This window comes from Talpa occidentalis, unplaced genomic scaffold (assembly GCF_014898055.3).
Source record: "Talpa occidentalis isolate TD23 unplaced genomic scaffold, MPIMG_talOcc4v2.1 talOcc4.8, whole genome shotgun sequence".
In the NCBI taxonomy this organism is placed as follows: domain Eukaryota; kingdom Metazoa; phylum Chordata; class Mammalia; order Eulipotyphla; family Talpidae; genus Talpa; species Talpa occidentalis.
In genome coordinates this window covers 104,448,640-104,465,197 of record NW_023605194.1, presented here as the reverse complement: position 1 = coordinate 104,465,197, position 16,558 = coordinate 104,448,640, and the positions used below count along the sequence as shown (strand labels likewise).

The 16,558-nt window shown below is 40.2% G+C and overlaps 1 protein-coding gene across 1 annotated transcript in view; it reads right to left on the bottom strand.

Annotated features, from left to right (window-relative positions):
• The window catches only part of DCHS2 (dachsous cadherin-related 2), a 162,653-nt gene that overhangs the window by 50,548 nt on the left and 95,547 nt on the right, over window positions 1–16,558 (bottom strand). The window contains exons 3-7 of the mRNA XM_037497763.2: window positions 14,386–14,617; window positions 7,183–7,416; window positions 5,093–6,109; window positions 2,138–2,325; window positions 788–887 (exon numbers count right to left, since the gene is read on the bottom strand). Coding sequence (XP_037353660.2) covers window positions 788–887; window positions 2,138–2,325; window positions 5,093–6,109; window positions 7,183–7,416; window positions 14,386–14,617 — 1,771 coding nt within the window. The remainder of the gene's footprint in view (window positions 1–787; window positions 888–2,137; window positions 2,326–5,092; window positions 6,110–7,182; window positions 7,417–14,385; window positions 14,618–16,558) is intronic.

Below are 16,558 nucleotides of genomic sequence, written 5' to 3'. Positions count from 1 at the left end.
TGGTTCTGGTAGACCACATTCTGAGGGTACTTACTGTTTCTAAAACTTTTCCAGTGGTCCGAGAATACACACATACAAACACTACAATATGTTATGAGTCCACTCTGATACTTCTAATTCAGATTTATTACCATAGTTCTTAGTTTAATAAAAGAGTTGTATCCTCTAATAAAATTTAAATACTTCAAACAATCCAAAAAATCCAGGCAAATCCTCATCTGGAAACGCTTTGATTTTTTTTTATTCAACAGCTGATGAGTCTTAGCATGGAACAGAAACTTTACTAGTAGCAGCTATAAAAACAAATGAAAAAAAGAATTCCTGCCTTTAAGAAAGTCAGAGTGTGGAGACAGGAACTTGTGTAACATTTCTTAGTTGTGATTTCTAAGCTTTGACCCTTTTTTTTTTTCTCACAGGAATACCATTATATAATTCCCATTATATAGCTTTTTAGTTTGTTATTTAATCTTATATTTTATAGTTGTCTCTATCTTGCATTTACAGGAAGTGAAAATAATGAATTACATAATATATATCATCTATCTATTTTATATTGCTATCATTTATAAGGTAATTTAATAGAAACAATATTCCAAACATTCAGAAATATATGCTGAAAAGCCTCAAATTTTTTTTTTAATTAAGATGATTTCAGAAGATAATAAATACATTTTCATTTGTAATTTGGTGTTATTTTCAAATTCAACTATTTTCAGAGAAGGAGATAGCTGATAGACAAAAGAGGAGATTCTAAGGTTCTTCATTCTTTACGGACGGTGACTTTTACCTGGAGATACTGAATATATAACTTCTGCATTGTTTCCTTCATCAAGATCCTTTGCAAACACAGTGGTAACCAACATATTTACAGGTTGACCTTCCAGAACCTGTCATTAAAACAAATGACTTACAGATTACAGAAATTTTAAAAAAGAAGTATCAACGAACTTTTAAATAAAAGAATACATAACTACTAGACATTTTAAATTATTTGTAAATCCACATCTTATTCAAGTGTCTATAAAAACTTATATGGGTTTAAATCCATGCAAAGAATCCACAAAACAAAATTAAAGCTTTAAATCAATTTCAATGAATTGTTTGGGGCAATTGAACTAATTCTGATTTTCTAAAAAATGTAAATTGAATTAATTCACCAATCTTAGATTTTGGATTAGTTTAAGAATACTAGCATTTTTTCACTTATTACCTCCTGTGAATATGTTTGAAGGATTGTTGGTATGGTCCAAAATATGCTACATATCAATATAAAACTACACTTCAGAAAATATATCCCACACAGGAAACATACCTCAATAATCAACAATCACTGTCAGGAATATGGAAATTGACGTGTGCATTTCAACTGTTCATATGAGCATCTAATGACATAACCAAAAATCATAATGACAATATCATAATGTTTTACTTTGGCAGAATTTTCTCTAAATGTAGCTTTGTTAGATGAGTTTAAAGTTACTAACTTTCTTTGTTGAATTGTTCAATATGCATGAGTGCCATGTGAACATCCAATTCAAACACTGGGAGCAGTAGCTTCTCAAATTTTCAGTCCCATAACCCACACTTTCATGAGTACCTCCAAGATATACTTATTACACATGGACTTACATGCTAATGTATAATGTACATTATAAAGACTTCAAAGACATGGAAATGAAAAAGATGCATTAAAAAGATGTGTTAAAAAAAGATGCGTTATAATCAGAAGCTTCTGTGTGTGCTCACAATGATCAGCTTCCACCATTTCAAGAGCTACATCTCTCCACGTTGAGCCACTAACATCCCCCACATTAACCATCCTTGAGCTCTGCACTAGGAGATGCGTGCAATTTCCTGGAAAGATGACCCCAGCTGAGCATTGCTGCTGATGAGTCACCTTTACGTTCATAGATGATGAGGGCTCTACGGTATAAAACAACTGGAGGTGTATCTCAAATAGCACCTAGAACCATTTTCTTTTTTCAAAATGGTATTTCTTTTTGACTTGTGCACAATTTGTAGGTCTTCCCAACCAAGACTGATTTGATAAATTCACACTTTTTACCACAAGATGGTGCTCAAAACAAATGACTAAGAATATTACGAATTGGTTTGGACGCCACTTCACTCCACAAACCTTGATGTGCAATTCCTTTCCCGGGAGACTCTGTGGGAAATAAGGTCTGTTGTCGTTGATGTCGGTGACTGAGACATAAACCAAGATGGTGGCATTTCTCGGCGGGGTGCCATGGTCAGTGACGAGGACGGTCACCTCATGGTGTCCCTGATGCTCGTGATCCAGGGCCACCCAACTGATGAATTCGCCTGAGGAGCAGAGAGCAGAAGGAAAGGGGCTGACCCCATGCACTAGAACTTGTCCATCCTGAACACCCTCCCCTAACAAATTCAAAGAAAAGAAAATCAAATAAAAAGCTCTGGTGCAAAAGCACAACTTCCAAAACCACGTGTACTAGCAGTTTGGCTCTACTGTTGAGAGGATTTTCTGAGGTTTTTTGTGAAAATGCCACTTTAAACTTGTCACTCCTTGCATTTCAGATTGTCTGCCATCAACCGCTTAAACTGAAAAAAAATCAGTTGGTGAAAACAAAAAATAAAGTGCTCTGGGAAAACGTCATAATTACGCACATGATTCACAATCGGGGCATTTTCCTCTTCATCTGCTGGACAGAACCTCACAAGCTGAGTTGGTTCCAGATTCTCTACAGCAGAAACAGCAGGTCCCCTCTGAGCTGACTTCCCAGGCCCATCACAAACAAATGCAATCACAATTTAAAACTGTTTTGTAGGCTGTGAATTATTACACAGGTGGTAGTCGTTATCATCACTTTAAAATAATAGCCAACTATCTTCGCTGAAATCAAATAAATTCTTCAGCCAACGTTTATCTTTTATGTATACAGTTACTTCCTTTTATATCACGAAATATATGTATAGCCAGTGACTTTGCCAATACCAATTAAAGCTTTACAAGTCTTATATTACATATTCTTGCTAGGAACTGTCTCCTGGCCAATTTCACTCATGTTTCAGCCACGAGACTCAGACATAAAATTGTAGCTGCCTCTATCTATCGCCAAGGTGTGGAGGTCAAGTGTTCTCTCCTGTAGGATCGTCTACCTCCTACAGCAGAGTTGTGCAGGTGTGGATTTCTCCACTGTTTTAAAAAATAACCAATTGTGAGAAAGCTCACATGAAACAACCACCAGCTCTAACACTGCCATCTTGAGAGCTTTTGCCTTCTTAATACAAAGGAAATGACAGCATGCAAAAAAGAAAACAAAAAGCTGAAATAGGGAATAAAAAAAGAAAATTCCCAATTGGGTAAATTGCAGAATTCAAGAGTTAAATGCAGTGTCTACTGCATCTACACTCCTTGCTACATCAACTATATTTATAGAGTACTCATAAGTGTGATTTTTATAAATATCACTTATAAAACCACCATATCTTTAAAGTTCCAAACTGTCATTTTCCTCTGAAAACCCTAAATCCTGAATGGCAAATACTTTTTCACTGGATGAACCAATGCTGGTTGACAAGCAGCAGCTGTTTGGAGGTCAGTGGTGCAAAGGCAGCGAGGCGTAGCCTGGGGTGGGCCTGGCTGATGTCCACAGAGCTGGAGTCCCCAGCTCTAGCAGGACTGGCCTTGATGTGGAGGACAGGCGTGCCACAGACCAGACAGAGGGGCACCTTTTCCTGATTCACACATCAGGGTCTTTGACAGAATTCAATTCCATTGCACTACAGGGCAGGGGGCACCACTGACAGGCTATGAAGGACATCAATAAAGGGGACATAGTGGTGACTTACTCATGTACTTCAAGCTCCGAGCTAGCTGAGTCTTGGGGTCTCCAGTGGTATAGGAGCAGCAGGAACATTAATGTAGGTGGTTGCAGGGATTAAATAGAGGCCTTGAAACTTTATGCCACATCAAAGGTTCAGTATAATAACATCTTTATATTTAATTTCAGAATTACTTGGAAAAATTTTCTGTAAATATCTGCTCTTTCAATATGTTTCTCTTATCAAAATGAGAAGGGGGAAATAAATAGTGACTTTGAGATCTTAATTAATGGGTTGATTTCTAGTTTTACATCAGTGACATTTCTATTAAAAAAAAAAAAGGCTCAATGGGCCTCCCTGGTGGTGCAAGGGGTTAAGTACCACACTATGAAGCAATTCACAGCCTCTGCAGCACGAATTCTATCCCCGGCTGGCCAGGGAGAAACCCACATGGCGCAGCAGACCTCTCCTGACTCACCTGCTGCTCCCCTCAGCAGTGTATTTCATCAGTCTGCCTGTTCTGTTCCCCACTCTGTCTCTGGTGAATCCTCTTACCCCCCACATCTCTGGCCTGTAATCCTCTTACCCCCCCCATCTCTTGTGTGCATAAATAAATAAATAAAGGCTCAAAACATTTTTTTAGGGCCTCCCCGGTGGCGCAGTGGTTGAGCGCTGGGTTGCGAAGCTGCCCGCGGCCTCTGCGGCGCCGGTTTGATCCCCGGCTGCTCCCCGGCCACCTGAGGAGGGTCCCACATGGCGCGCAGACCTCTCCTGCCGCCCTCTGCTCCCCTCAGCAGTGTGCTTCGGTCCTTCTGCCTGCTCTGCTCCCTGCTCTGGCTCTGGTGAATTCTCTCACCCTCCCGCACTTCTGACTGTACCCAGTGCATGTATAAACAAAACAAACAAACAAATAAATAAATAAAACATGCCTCTATTAAAAAAAAAAAAAAACATTTTTTTAAAAATAGCTACAATGAAAAGGAGAGTTGGCCAAAAAAAAAAAAAAAAAAGACTATCCAGTTCTGCCTGTATGGCTAATCCAGAGTAAGAATCACATATTGGCAAAAAGTGATGCAAAGCAAGAAAAAATACAAAACTTTATGGGTAAAATTCTATTCAACAGTTACTTCCTTTTAAAGTCACAATTCTAGATTATAAAATCACAAATCTAGCATCAACACACTTTCTAGGAAAGTGGAGTTTTAATTATAGGTTTGTACTAATGTTGCAAGGTTTGAGTTGTGTCAATTCCAATTTTAAAGGAGTGAGTGGAAGCTGCATAGGCTACCTGTGGTTGGATTCATCTTGAAGAATTTTCCATCTGACAAAAGGAAATACGACAGCTGTCCATTCTTTCCCGAGTCTCTGTCACTTGCTGTAATTCTGCCTATTACCCCTTGGGGTAGGGGGCTCTCCTCGACTTTCAGAAACACCACCTCCTGCAAGAAGGCAGGGGGATTGTCATTCTCATCCAGCACATGCACAATTACCGAAGTGCTCACATTGTGCGACCGTCTGTCCTCCAGGATCCGGGCAAAAACTCTAAAATGGTATGTTTGCGTCGATTCATAGTCGAGCTGTCGTCGCAGATAAATCCACCCGGTTTCGGGGTGAATGCCAAACCCCACAGCGTCGCGGCCGGCCCCCAGCGCATAGCGGGGCTGCGAGGCCGTGCGCCCTGGGCGCAGGGGCTGGGCCTGCACCTGCAGGATTTGGGTCGTCGGGGACAGAGACTCACTAACTTCCACATGATAGACCAGGTTGGCGAAGGCCAAGGGTGGGCTTGGTCGTTGTTTCTGGATGACCACCGTCAGCACCAAGTGGGACGCCCGTGGGGGGTCGCCAAGGTCCTGTGCCAGGAGGGTGAGCACGTGCGCTGGGGGCACGGCTGCCTCCAGGCTGCCGTTGAGGTACAGCACCCCGAGCCCGGCATCGATGGAGAACAGGCCGGGGGCCTGCCCGGTGATGGAGTAGCGGATGAACCCATTGCGCCCACTGTCTTTGTCCTCTGCACGCGCCCAGTACAAGGCTGTGCCTGGCCAGATGGTGGAGGAGACCTGAATCTCGTCAGAAGCTTTGGCGAACACCGGGCCGTTGTCATTGACGTCCATGACGGTTATGTTGACCTCTGTGCTGCCGCAGGCCGGGGAGCTGCCGAGCTGTGCCTGGACCGTGAGCACCACCACCGGCTGCGTTTCGTGGTCCAGAGGCTTCTGGGTTCGAATGATGCCCAGCCACGGGTGGATGGAGAACTTTCTGTCCAGATCGCCAGAGGAAATTCTATAAAAAATGGGCTCTGAGGAATCTGAAAAAAATAAATAAATACAAGGAAAGAAAAAAAGAGGGAGAGTAATCACTGCATGTCCAAAGGATGTATCTATTGGAAATGCTGAAAACAGACAATCTTCATATACATGCATCTATGATGCCTCCTCTGCAATGTCTTATGTCCTCCTTAGCTCTCCAAAGCCCGCTGAAGAGCGGACACAAGGTTTAGGGGTGTTACAGGACAAAGGTAATCTCTAATAGGTAAGGAGCCAGCTGCAGGTTTCACTGTCTTCCTTCATTTTTCTTGCATTAGGTAAAAGGGAAAGATACTCAGCCAAGTGTTTGGGCACCAGCTATACGTATTTGAGGAAGCCAAGTCATGCTTACGTTGATGTTTCTCTGTGCTACCTACTTATGGATGGCAAATACCCTCTCCAAAAGTTGAGGAAAGGGTGAGAGGATGGAGAAAGGGGGAGTTACCAGCAGCAGGACCAGCTCTCTGGACCAGCAACTCACTTCGGGGGGTGGATCCTGCAGAGAAACCCCCACAAGTCCTGGTTCTGTGAGAGTCCAGCTTGTACTCGCAAGACACTGCACACCATTCAAACTGGGAGCAGCAAAAGGGTTTAGGTCAAATGTATTTTATATCAAAGTTAAAATAACATGGAAACTTTTTTGTTCACTTTTTCTTTAAATAAGACAATGTTACACAGTTACCTTGCAAACTGCACAATAGACAAAGGGAGAGGGAAGGTCATTACAGAACAACAAAGATAGTAAGATGCATTTTTTGTAAAAATAGTTTTTAAGTGTGTGTGTGTCATGTGTATGTGTTTGGGGGAGTGTGTTACAGAAGATAGATGCTATGTAAATTCAAGTTATTTGCATTGTTTTAAACATTCTTTTAAAAGTTACCTATTTTGTGATTAGGAAAAAAAATGATTAGACAGAAATAATGATGAAAAAACAAAAATCAAGTCACAGGTTGTGTGTTCTCCCTTCACTGTTTCTGCATGGAGACAAGGAAAGTTTTAGTAAGTTGTGGCATCCAAGAAATCCAGGAAGTGCTACGGTAATGGATTCAATGCAGGGTAAGAAGTAAGCACATACTTGACTCTTTTGCTTTCACTGTTCCGACAGGGCTGTCTTTCGGCACATCTTCATAAACCGAGAAAGTATATTTAGGCCTTTCAAATTCAGCGGGAGCCAGAGCTGTCTGAAGAACATGTATGGTGATGTCGGCGTTGATGAGGGAGGAGCGTCCGCCACCATCCCGAGCACACACCATCAACAGAAGGGCAGTAGATTCCAGGTGGCCAAGAGTCGATGTTAAGTAAATAATTCCTGGTTAGGAGAAAGAATTAAAAAACAAGTAACAGGTGATAAATACTGATGAAGAATTATTGCTGCTTTTCCAGTTTATAAGAAGCTGGCAAACAGTTTTATCATTTTTCTGGGCATAAAAAAGGTGATGCCCACTCAATAATTTATAGTAGGAAAATATACTACAGGCCATTACTAACAAGTAAGCTATGGGGCAGTTAAGCACAAAAGCATGATTTTCATCTACCCAAAGGACACAAAAACATTGATTCAAAAGAACACCTGTACCCCTATGTTTATTGCAGCACTATTTACGATAGATAAAACCTGGACACAACCCATATGCCCAAAAATACATGACTGGATCAAGAAGATGTGGCATATATACACAATGGAATATTATTCAGCAATCAAAAAAGATAAACTCATGCCATTTGCAGCAAAGTGGATGGAGCAAGAAGGAATTATGCTCAGTGAAATAAGCCAGAAGGAAAAAGAAAAATATCGGATGGTTTCACTTATAGCAGGAATATAGGGGAACCCAATAAGACATCAGTGTAAAAAAAAAATAACAGTTCAAAACACAACAAAGCAAAAATGGACAATTATAAACCAGAGACATCCTGCAGGGGAGGAGGCGGGAGAGGGATCAGAGAGAGGGAGGGAGGAGCACAGGGGACTGAGGTGATGGTGCACAGGTGCCTTGGGGAAGGAAACTCTATGGGGACTACACCTGAGGGGGTGGGGGGAAGCAAATATTGTTTAAAAATGAACAATATTTTTATTGTGGTGCAGCGGGTTGAGCACCGCGCTGTGAAGCTGTCTGCAGCCTCTGCAGCAGACTCTCCAGCCTTGCCCACTGCTCCCCTCAGCAGTGTCTTTGGTCTGTCTGTTTATTCTGCTCCCCGCTCTGTCTCTGTATTGTGTCAATAAATAAATCTTTAAAAAAAATGAACGATGATGTAAAAATAAAAAATAATAATTATAAATAAATAAAAGCATGCTCTTCAGTCTGTAAGTGGAGTTTTCTCAAAAGAAAATAAAATACAAACTATGGGGCATCAATACCAATTTTGTATTGGCTATTGACATCTATAATTCCTCCACTATATTCAGTTTGTGAAAATACAGAAACGTATTCATCAAAAAGAAGACATTATGCTATTTAGTTTGCACACAAATTTAGATAACCAAGTTGCTATGATTCAAATCAAAAATCTATCTCATATTGACAACGAAAAACAATTCTTAAGAAAAATGTACTCATTTTGGAAGAGTCTACTGGCTTCTCTGTTGATTCAATTGAGACGAGAGAATAAATCAACAAATAATTTGGCATTTTAAACAGGCTTTTATAGAAATCACACTGAGAGGTCATTTTTCTGTCTCATTTAGTTGAATCAATGGAAATGATATTTATCTTAGTTTTGTCTTTAGTTCTAAAAAAAAGTCATAATAATGGCAAGAGCCTTGAAATGGGCGTTAACAGAAGTAAATTCAAGTATCAGGTTTACTACTGTGACCTTCAGTACGTCACTAAACTCTTGGGATCTTCAGTCTCTTAATTTGCAGATGGGCATAAAAATATCGACCTTGCTTATTTCTGTAAGTTGATGTAATGCTCCAATAGGCAATAAATGAAAAAGACATTGACATTATTTGAGACAGGGCAGGAGAAGGACAAATCACAGATCTAGGATGAGGCTCCCGTCCAATTCTGTTACTTACCAACAGTGATAGAGGTAAGTCACCACATCCCTTTCAAAGTCCTTTTTCTCCTCCATTAGGTGAGGAAACTGAATTGTAAAGGTGCTTCCACCTACAAGAATCTAACTTTTGGCTGGAAAAACTACTGAGAAATCCCTAACATGCTTTTGTTTCCTATGAAGGTGACATACATTGAATAGATGCTATGATTAGATCAGTTTTTGTCTCTGTTTTGCAAATAAAAGAAAGCCATCTTTTTTAGCTGAGCAGGCTGATGTGCTTTAAAATGAGGTATGGTATTAATTTATTAACTCCATATCAGAATGTTCTAAGAGGAGGAAAGTGGTAATCATAAAGAATTATGATAATCATTACAGGGCCTGAAATCCGAGCATAAAAACCAACATTAGAAATGAATCTGCCCTTGAAATACAGAAAAAGAGAGTTTGTACTACATTACTTAGGGTCTGTGTTAAAATCTACACACCCCAGGCAAACAAAAGATTACAAGACATAGAGGTATAGCTGCCCTGGCTTGTTAATTTCTTGTTCTGTAGTGCTAAACTTGGAATCTGTGTACATCACAACTAAACAGAGAACAGACAATAGACAGGCAACATAAGCTTTTGTTGCAAGCTCTATGATAGGATTTTTTTTTATTTATTTGCTGAGGTATCCCAAACACCTATAACAATGCTTGGTACATAATAAGCACTGGATAAATACATACTGAAAGAATGACATTGCTTCCATTTTCTGCCTTGAATAGATAAGTTACTGTTTTTTGAGAACCTTTATTAGCTTGTCTTGATACCATTAATTTGCCTCTATAAAAAGAGGCAGACCACAAGAATTTAACCACAGGTAGCCCAGCAAAGGAAGTCGTTGGACAGCAATAAATAATCAACATAAATGCTTGGAACCTGTCAATTTAAAATTATCAGAATTAGAAAGGACACATGTTTCAGTGCAAATTACTAAATAAATGGTTAAGAAGAAAAGCTAAAGAACTGTTCTTTTCATGCTACTAGGAGATACTTCAAACAATGTAGAGGGAAAAAATCTACACATAATTCATAAAATAGGATTAAAGGCGCATGAAAAAAAGAGCTATTAATAAATATGCCTCTTGTGTTTCCTCCTTTTCAAACTCAAAACAGTGTGGTCGGCTCGTGCCCACATCAAAGGAACCCAACTAGCCGAGAATAAGAGAAACGAAGGCTCAATCCAATATCTCTCTCCTGGTGCCCAAACACATTTTACAAAAATGTTCCTTGAACCAACAACAAACTTAGAAAACCAGAAACAGAACAGGAAGATAAACCCACAAGAGAAAACAACTATGAGAGGCTGCACCCCCTTCAGTTTTCTCCAAAACATTTTTCCTAACCAGATGAACACAAGAAGCCAGAGAGCTCTATTTTTAATGCAGGCATCTTGGTTGTGGTACAACAACAGATCAATAAGAAATCCCTTGTCTTCAGGAAAACAAGGGCCACAGCACAAAGAATATAAGCTTATAAAATAGCATGTCTGATAGGGCATCAAAGTGACGGGATGAATGAACCAGTTGTGTGTCTCCAAGAGACTTTAGAGCCTCAGGAAGAAGAGACGATGTATAATTTAGCTTATCAGTTCTCAATATCCTCCTCATACTACATAACTATATGTGTGTGTGTGTGTATACATGCTTATATATATATGCTTATATATATATATATAATATATATATATTAATATATATATAATAATATATATATATACACACACACAAGCACACACACAACTGTGTGTGCTTGTGTGTGTGTGGGGGGGGGAGGGGAGGTTATATTTAGTATATATGTCAAGAAAAGTACCCAAACAGTCAAGCTAAAGAGAAAGTTTGGGAGAGTTTACAGGAAATGGGAAAGTCAGGTTGGAACATCACCCGTGCTATGATGGGGATAATTTTGCTCTATATTATCAAAGGCATACTGTTAAGAAGCTGCAACTTTTCAATCACTTGTAGATATCATTTATTCACATTATTCCACAAATATTTATTGATAGAGGCAACTTCTTGAGACTATGTTTACATTGGCAGCCTCTGTAGAGACAGGCGTTTTTGGTGGAAATGGTTTTATCTGGGTTACAACAGAAACACAGATTCAGAAAATCACATTCCAATACAACTCTTCATCGTGTTCGTTGAGAACATCAGCAGTTAAATTAGCTTTTACATCATGACCTGAAATTCTAACTATTACAAACAATACAGAAAATGTATTTTGCGTTGCAGGCAACCAACAGGTGAACTTGAATTCAATTGTACAAGTTGGAGACCACCTGTTTACTGGGTAACATTTTCCCATAGTAAGTCAAGATGCTGCTCAATTCTCTTGTAAAGGTTAAAGTAAAGCACTATCAGGCCTCATAAATGTCTCACAAGTTATGATTAAGTGCAACCAAATTCTAAGCACTGGAAGACAGAGAAATGTCTTCAATCTAAATGCACCAGCATCAAAATGGCCAACAATAACCACCCAGGGCTACTTCCATTACGAATATGGTCTTTGCTTCAAGAAAAAAACAATACCATGCTATTTGCCTAGATAATGACCCAAGTAAAATGTTCTCCATGATTAACAATGGCATTTGTCCTACACCTGTGCCAAGAATGGAAGCCTGTGGCTGACTGAAGCCAGGACCATGACACAGATCACTTCTAAAAACAGAACACGGTACAGCTCATTCTCCAAGATCTTCCAGGGGAAACTAGACGGTGGGTGTGTTGATGTCTGTTAAAAACAATCCCCCAAATGCTTTTAGATCGTGTGCCCTGATTACTAGCTGACCTATATATATTTGGCAACATTATTGGCCTAGAGGGCCTGACAATTTGACAAGCAGTTAAGGTCTTCAGTTTAGATGAATTTTGAAAAAGCCAAGATAAGCAGACTAATTTCCTAAAATAGTATTTTCTTCTGATCTTTGAAAATGTTAAAGGGGCCACGTCAGTGGATTATTTTGGGCAAGGAAAGTTTTGCCTTATCCAGACGTCCATTGTAAACAACTAGCCCCCCACACAGTCACACACACCAGATGAAGTGCACTTTCCAGGCAAGAAATAGTGACTCTCCCTAACCAGGCTGGATGAGAGGGCAAACTGACTTGGTAGATTAGATTTCCTGTGCAAATTATTGTCTGTTGCTAATGAATATTGTTCCATGCCAAGGATGTTGTAAAGATCAATAATACAATGCATAGAAAATGCCTAATGGAATACCCGACGTGATCATTGTCACAAACACATTCTACCTGGAGATCGCTGCTTGCCGGTGTTCACTGAAACAGTGCTCGTGGTAGCCAAGAAGTGAGAAGTGCAAACAACCTAAATGTCTGTCAGTAGATGAATGGATATGGAAAATGTGGTGTGTGCATACAGTGGGATATTATTCAGGCCTAAAAAAGATGATACTTCTGCAATATGCAACAATACGGATGACCTAAGAGAGCATTATTCTAAGTAAAATAAGTCAGTAACTGAAAGCAAATCCTGTATTATTCTATTTATGTAACTGATCTCTAATAACCTATAAGAGGTCATCTAAAATAGTCAAATTCACAAAATAAAGAAGGAAATGGTGGTTGTTGGGGACCAGCCAGCTGGGAAAGAGAAGGGTGACATTATTCATCCAAAGACACTAAGTTTCATTTGATCAAGAGATTTGCTGTACAAACATACACCGACAGCCTGCAATAATGCATTTCACAGTTAACATTTTAAGAGGGAAGATCTCGTGTTAAACATTCTTACTACAATAAGATAACATTAAATTGAAAAAAAAATTAAGAGAAAACAATGTTAAAGAAAAATTCACACCTTTATTTTTGGACCACAGTGTCTCTAATATCTCGAGTACTATTATAATATTAGATGCTTTGAACATTATTTTCCCTTATAGACAAATACTTTAAACATTATTTTTTTAGCAACAAGTCAATAGGAAGGGGAGGGAGGGGTAACCTCTTCAATGTTATTTCTTTTCTTTTTTTAGTTTCACTTTTTTTAATTGTTGTAAAATAACATAATTTTATTATGTAACATATAATTTTTATGTACTTGAATATGGTAATATAACATAAAATTTACAATTTTAACTATTTTAAAGTGTATGTTTCTGTGTCATCTAAGTACATTCACATTGTTGTGCAGCTACTACCACCAGTCATTTCCAGAACATTTTTTTATTCCATACTCATTATCCATTAGCCACTAATTACTCATTCCCTCTCTCTCCAAACCCTTGAAATTACCATTCTACTTTCTGTATCTAAATATGACTACTCTGAGTACTCATATAAACAAAATCACGTAATATTTGTTCTTTTATATCGGACTTATTTCACTTACATAATGTCTTCAAAGTTTTATGTGTTGTAACTTATACCAGAATTTCATTCTTTTTTAAGGTTGAATACCTTTTCATTGTATGTATTTATCACATTTTGTTGATCCATTCCTCTTTCAATGTACCTAAGTCATTAATTAAGCATCATTTAAGAATTTGAACAAATAAAAAATATAAATGTTGATCAGATACCATTTGAAGACACTCTACTAAGAACACAAAATAACAGTTACTGTGTGAAAGTAAGAACACTACCCACAGAGTGAAAAGGCATAAAGAACATTTTCCTAATGATTAGAGCACTTGGGCCTAACAGACATCTACAGAACACTGAACCCATGCCCAATGGACTTGGTTGGCAGATATGTGATGCCATATTAGAGAACCAAAGGGAGCTTTAGATGTCATTTTATAGACAAGAAGCTAAGACCCAAATTAACCAAGGGAAGGCCTGATGGAGCATAAGGAAGGGGTCTGCTCTTAATGTCTATTCACTTTGCACTCTGCACTAGTAGCATCTATTACCACATTGATACACATGGCAGGACATGAACATTTGCAAAATGAATGAATGAATGAAAACTGCTCTTTCTCATACTTTACTGCCTTGTCTCCTTAAAATAAACCTGGCAATACTGGGATATTAATACTGCTTTGGAGGTCAGATGACTGAGTCCCAACAAAGAGCCTTAGCTCAGTTGGAGGTAAAGCTGGGGCTCAGCTGCAGACCTAACTGACCTGACCTGACATTTTCAATGTATCTTGATGCCTTCTGGAAGGTGAAGTGAGTCCTACCACACCCTTACTATGGAAAAAGACCACTTTTTCTAATTTTCTGCCTGCTCTACAGAAGCTACTGATTTCAGAGTAAAATGCTGCCAAATTCACAAACCTGTAGTGGAGTCGATGGCAAAGAGGGATGACAAGTCTCCAGGAATGAGCTCGTAAGTCACAGTTCCATATAGTCCAGAGTCCCTGTCACTGGCGAGGACATTGATGATCTCAGTGCCTGGCTGCATCTGGCCACTGATGCTCGTCACGTAGGTTGATGGGCTAAACACAGGGTCATTATCATTCACGTCCTCTACTTCCACACGAACAAAAGCTTGGGCACTTAGTCCACCCTGTTGATGGATAAAAAGGAGTTGAGTGGAGTCATTTCTCCTGGACACCAGGATGCTGAATCGGCAAAAATCCTAGAACGGACTTTTGAAACACACACACATGCACACACACTCATTTTACTTGAGCCTTGAGGTATCCATTCCTGCATATCTATATGGGATCCGCATGGCATCTATCCTCCAGTACTTATCTTATTGTTCAATATGAACAGGTTATCCACTTTTTTCCAGATCTCATACATTCATTGGCCACAGAGAGGCCCTGTCAAGAATATGAATGACTTGGGCCTCCCTGGTGGTGCAGGATTAGTTAGAGACAGAGCTATCAAGCTATCACCAGCCATTGCAGCATGGATTACCCAGCTGGCCAGGGAGCTACCCACATGGCGCAGCAGACCTCTCCTGAGTCGCCTGCTGCTCCCAGCAGTGTATTTCAGTACATCTGCCTTTTCTGCTCCCCACTCTCTCTGGTGAATCCTCTCACCAAACCCCCTGTGCCCCACACCTCTGGCTTGCACCTCAGTTCCTGTATGTATAAATAAATAAATCTTAAAAAAATATGAACAGATTATCACTTACGAGGCAATCATTTCAAAGTAGAAGACAAAGATACTCAAGCAAAGTTGTCCTCCCATCCAAAGAGAAATAAAATGACCATTGCTTCCAGGATGATCTTCAACTGCTAAGGACAGGGTGTACAGGGGTGTGGTGGGATGTACAGCTTTAGAAAATGCTGTCAGTGTAAATCCCACTAAGAAAATGCCCTTTGAGGAATGACTGACCTATATGAGGAGACTGACTTCAATTCTCTGGAGGAAAGCATAAGAGACAGAGGAAGGCATAGGTGCAAAGGCCCTGAGGTGGGAATGCAGGGTGCATCCCAGTTCAGGGAACAGCAGGAAGCTGGTAGGCAGATGTCAGAGAGGCAGTGGGGGTGGGAGGTCACTGGGGGCTCTGAAAGGACACTGGGCTAATTCAATGGAGGGTTTGAGCTTGATTTGACTTAGATTTTCACTGTTAATCTGGCTGAGGCGTTCAGGACGGATGGATGGGCAGCAAGGGTGGGAGGCCATCAGAATCACCAAGTCCGGAGTGGAGGGTGGCAGTAAAGGTACTTCCCCTAATACCTGATGCCCATTTGTCTGGAACGCTGAATTTCTCAAGTTGTAGAAAGGTACTGTAGATCATAAAGGGGTAAGAAGCGGGTCCCCTATTATTGATTTTGTGTTACCACCATCTGAAAACAGGGAGAAGGGGAACACACAAAATAGAAACAAAATGATCCTCTGTGATTTTTACTTTTCTAAAGCGAAACATGTGTTCTTAGTTTACAGCACCATTTTCCATCTCTGCCTGGTATATTTTAATACTTTCATCTTTGACAAAAATCCTTGGTAAGTCACAATAGCCTGGGTTTTCTCATTCCCTTCTCCTCCCCCTTCTCACTTTTTTTTTTAAAGCTCTGGCCGGGAGGCACTGGGCAAAGAGGAGAAAGAAAGAGGAGTGGATCTGGCAGGAGACAAGGGAGACCACTCCTGGTGCTCGGACTCAGGAAAGGCAGGACCAGGGTGAAGGAGGCAGGAAAGCATGTGCTTGGGAAGAAGTTACTAATGTTGGGGCCTCCCTAGTGGCACAAGGGGTTAAGTCCCAGCATTGTGAGGCTGTCCACAGCCTCTGCAGCACGAGTTCAATCCCGGCTGGCCAGGGAGCTACCCCCATGGCGCGGCAGACCTCTCCTGTCTCGCACACTGCTCCCCTCAGCAGTGTGTTTCAGTCGATCTGCCTGTTCTGTTTCCTGCTCTGTCTCTGGTGAATCCTCTCACCCCCACATCTCTGGCCTGCACCCCAGCTCTTGTATGCATAAATAAATAAATCTTTAAAAAAAAGAAGTTACTGATGAACCCCCAAATGTATCTCATGCTCTGAGGCCCCATGTGCTCC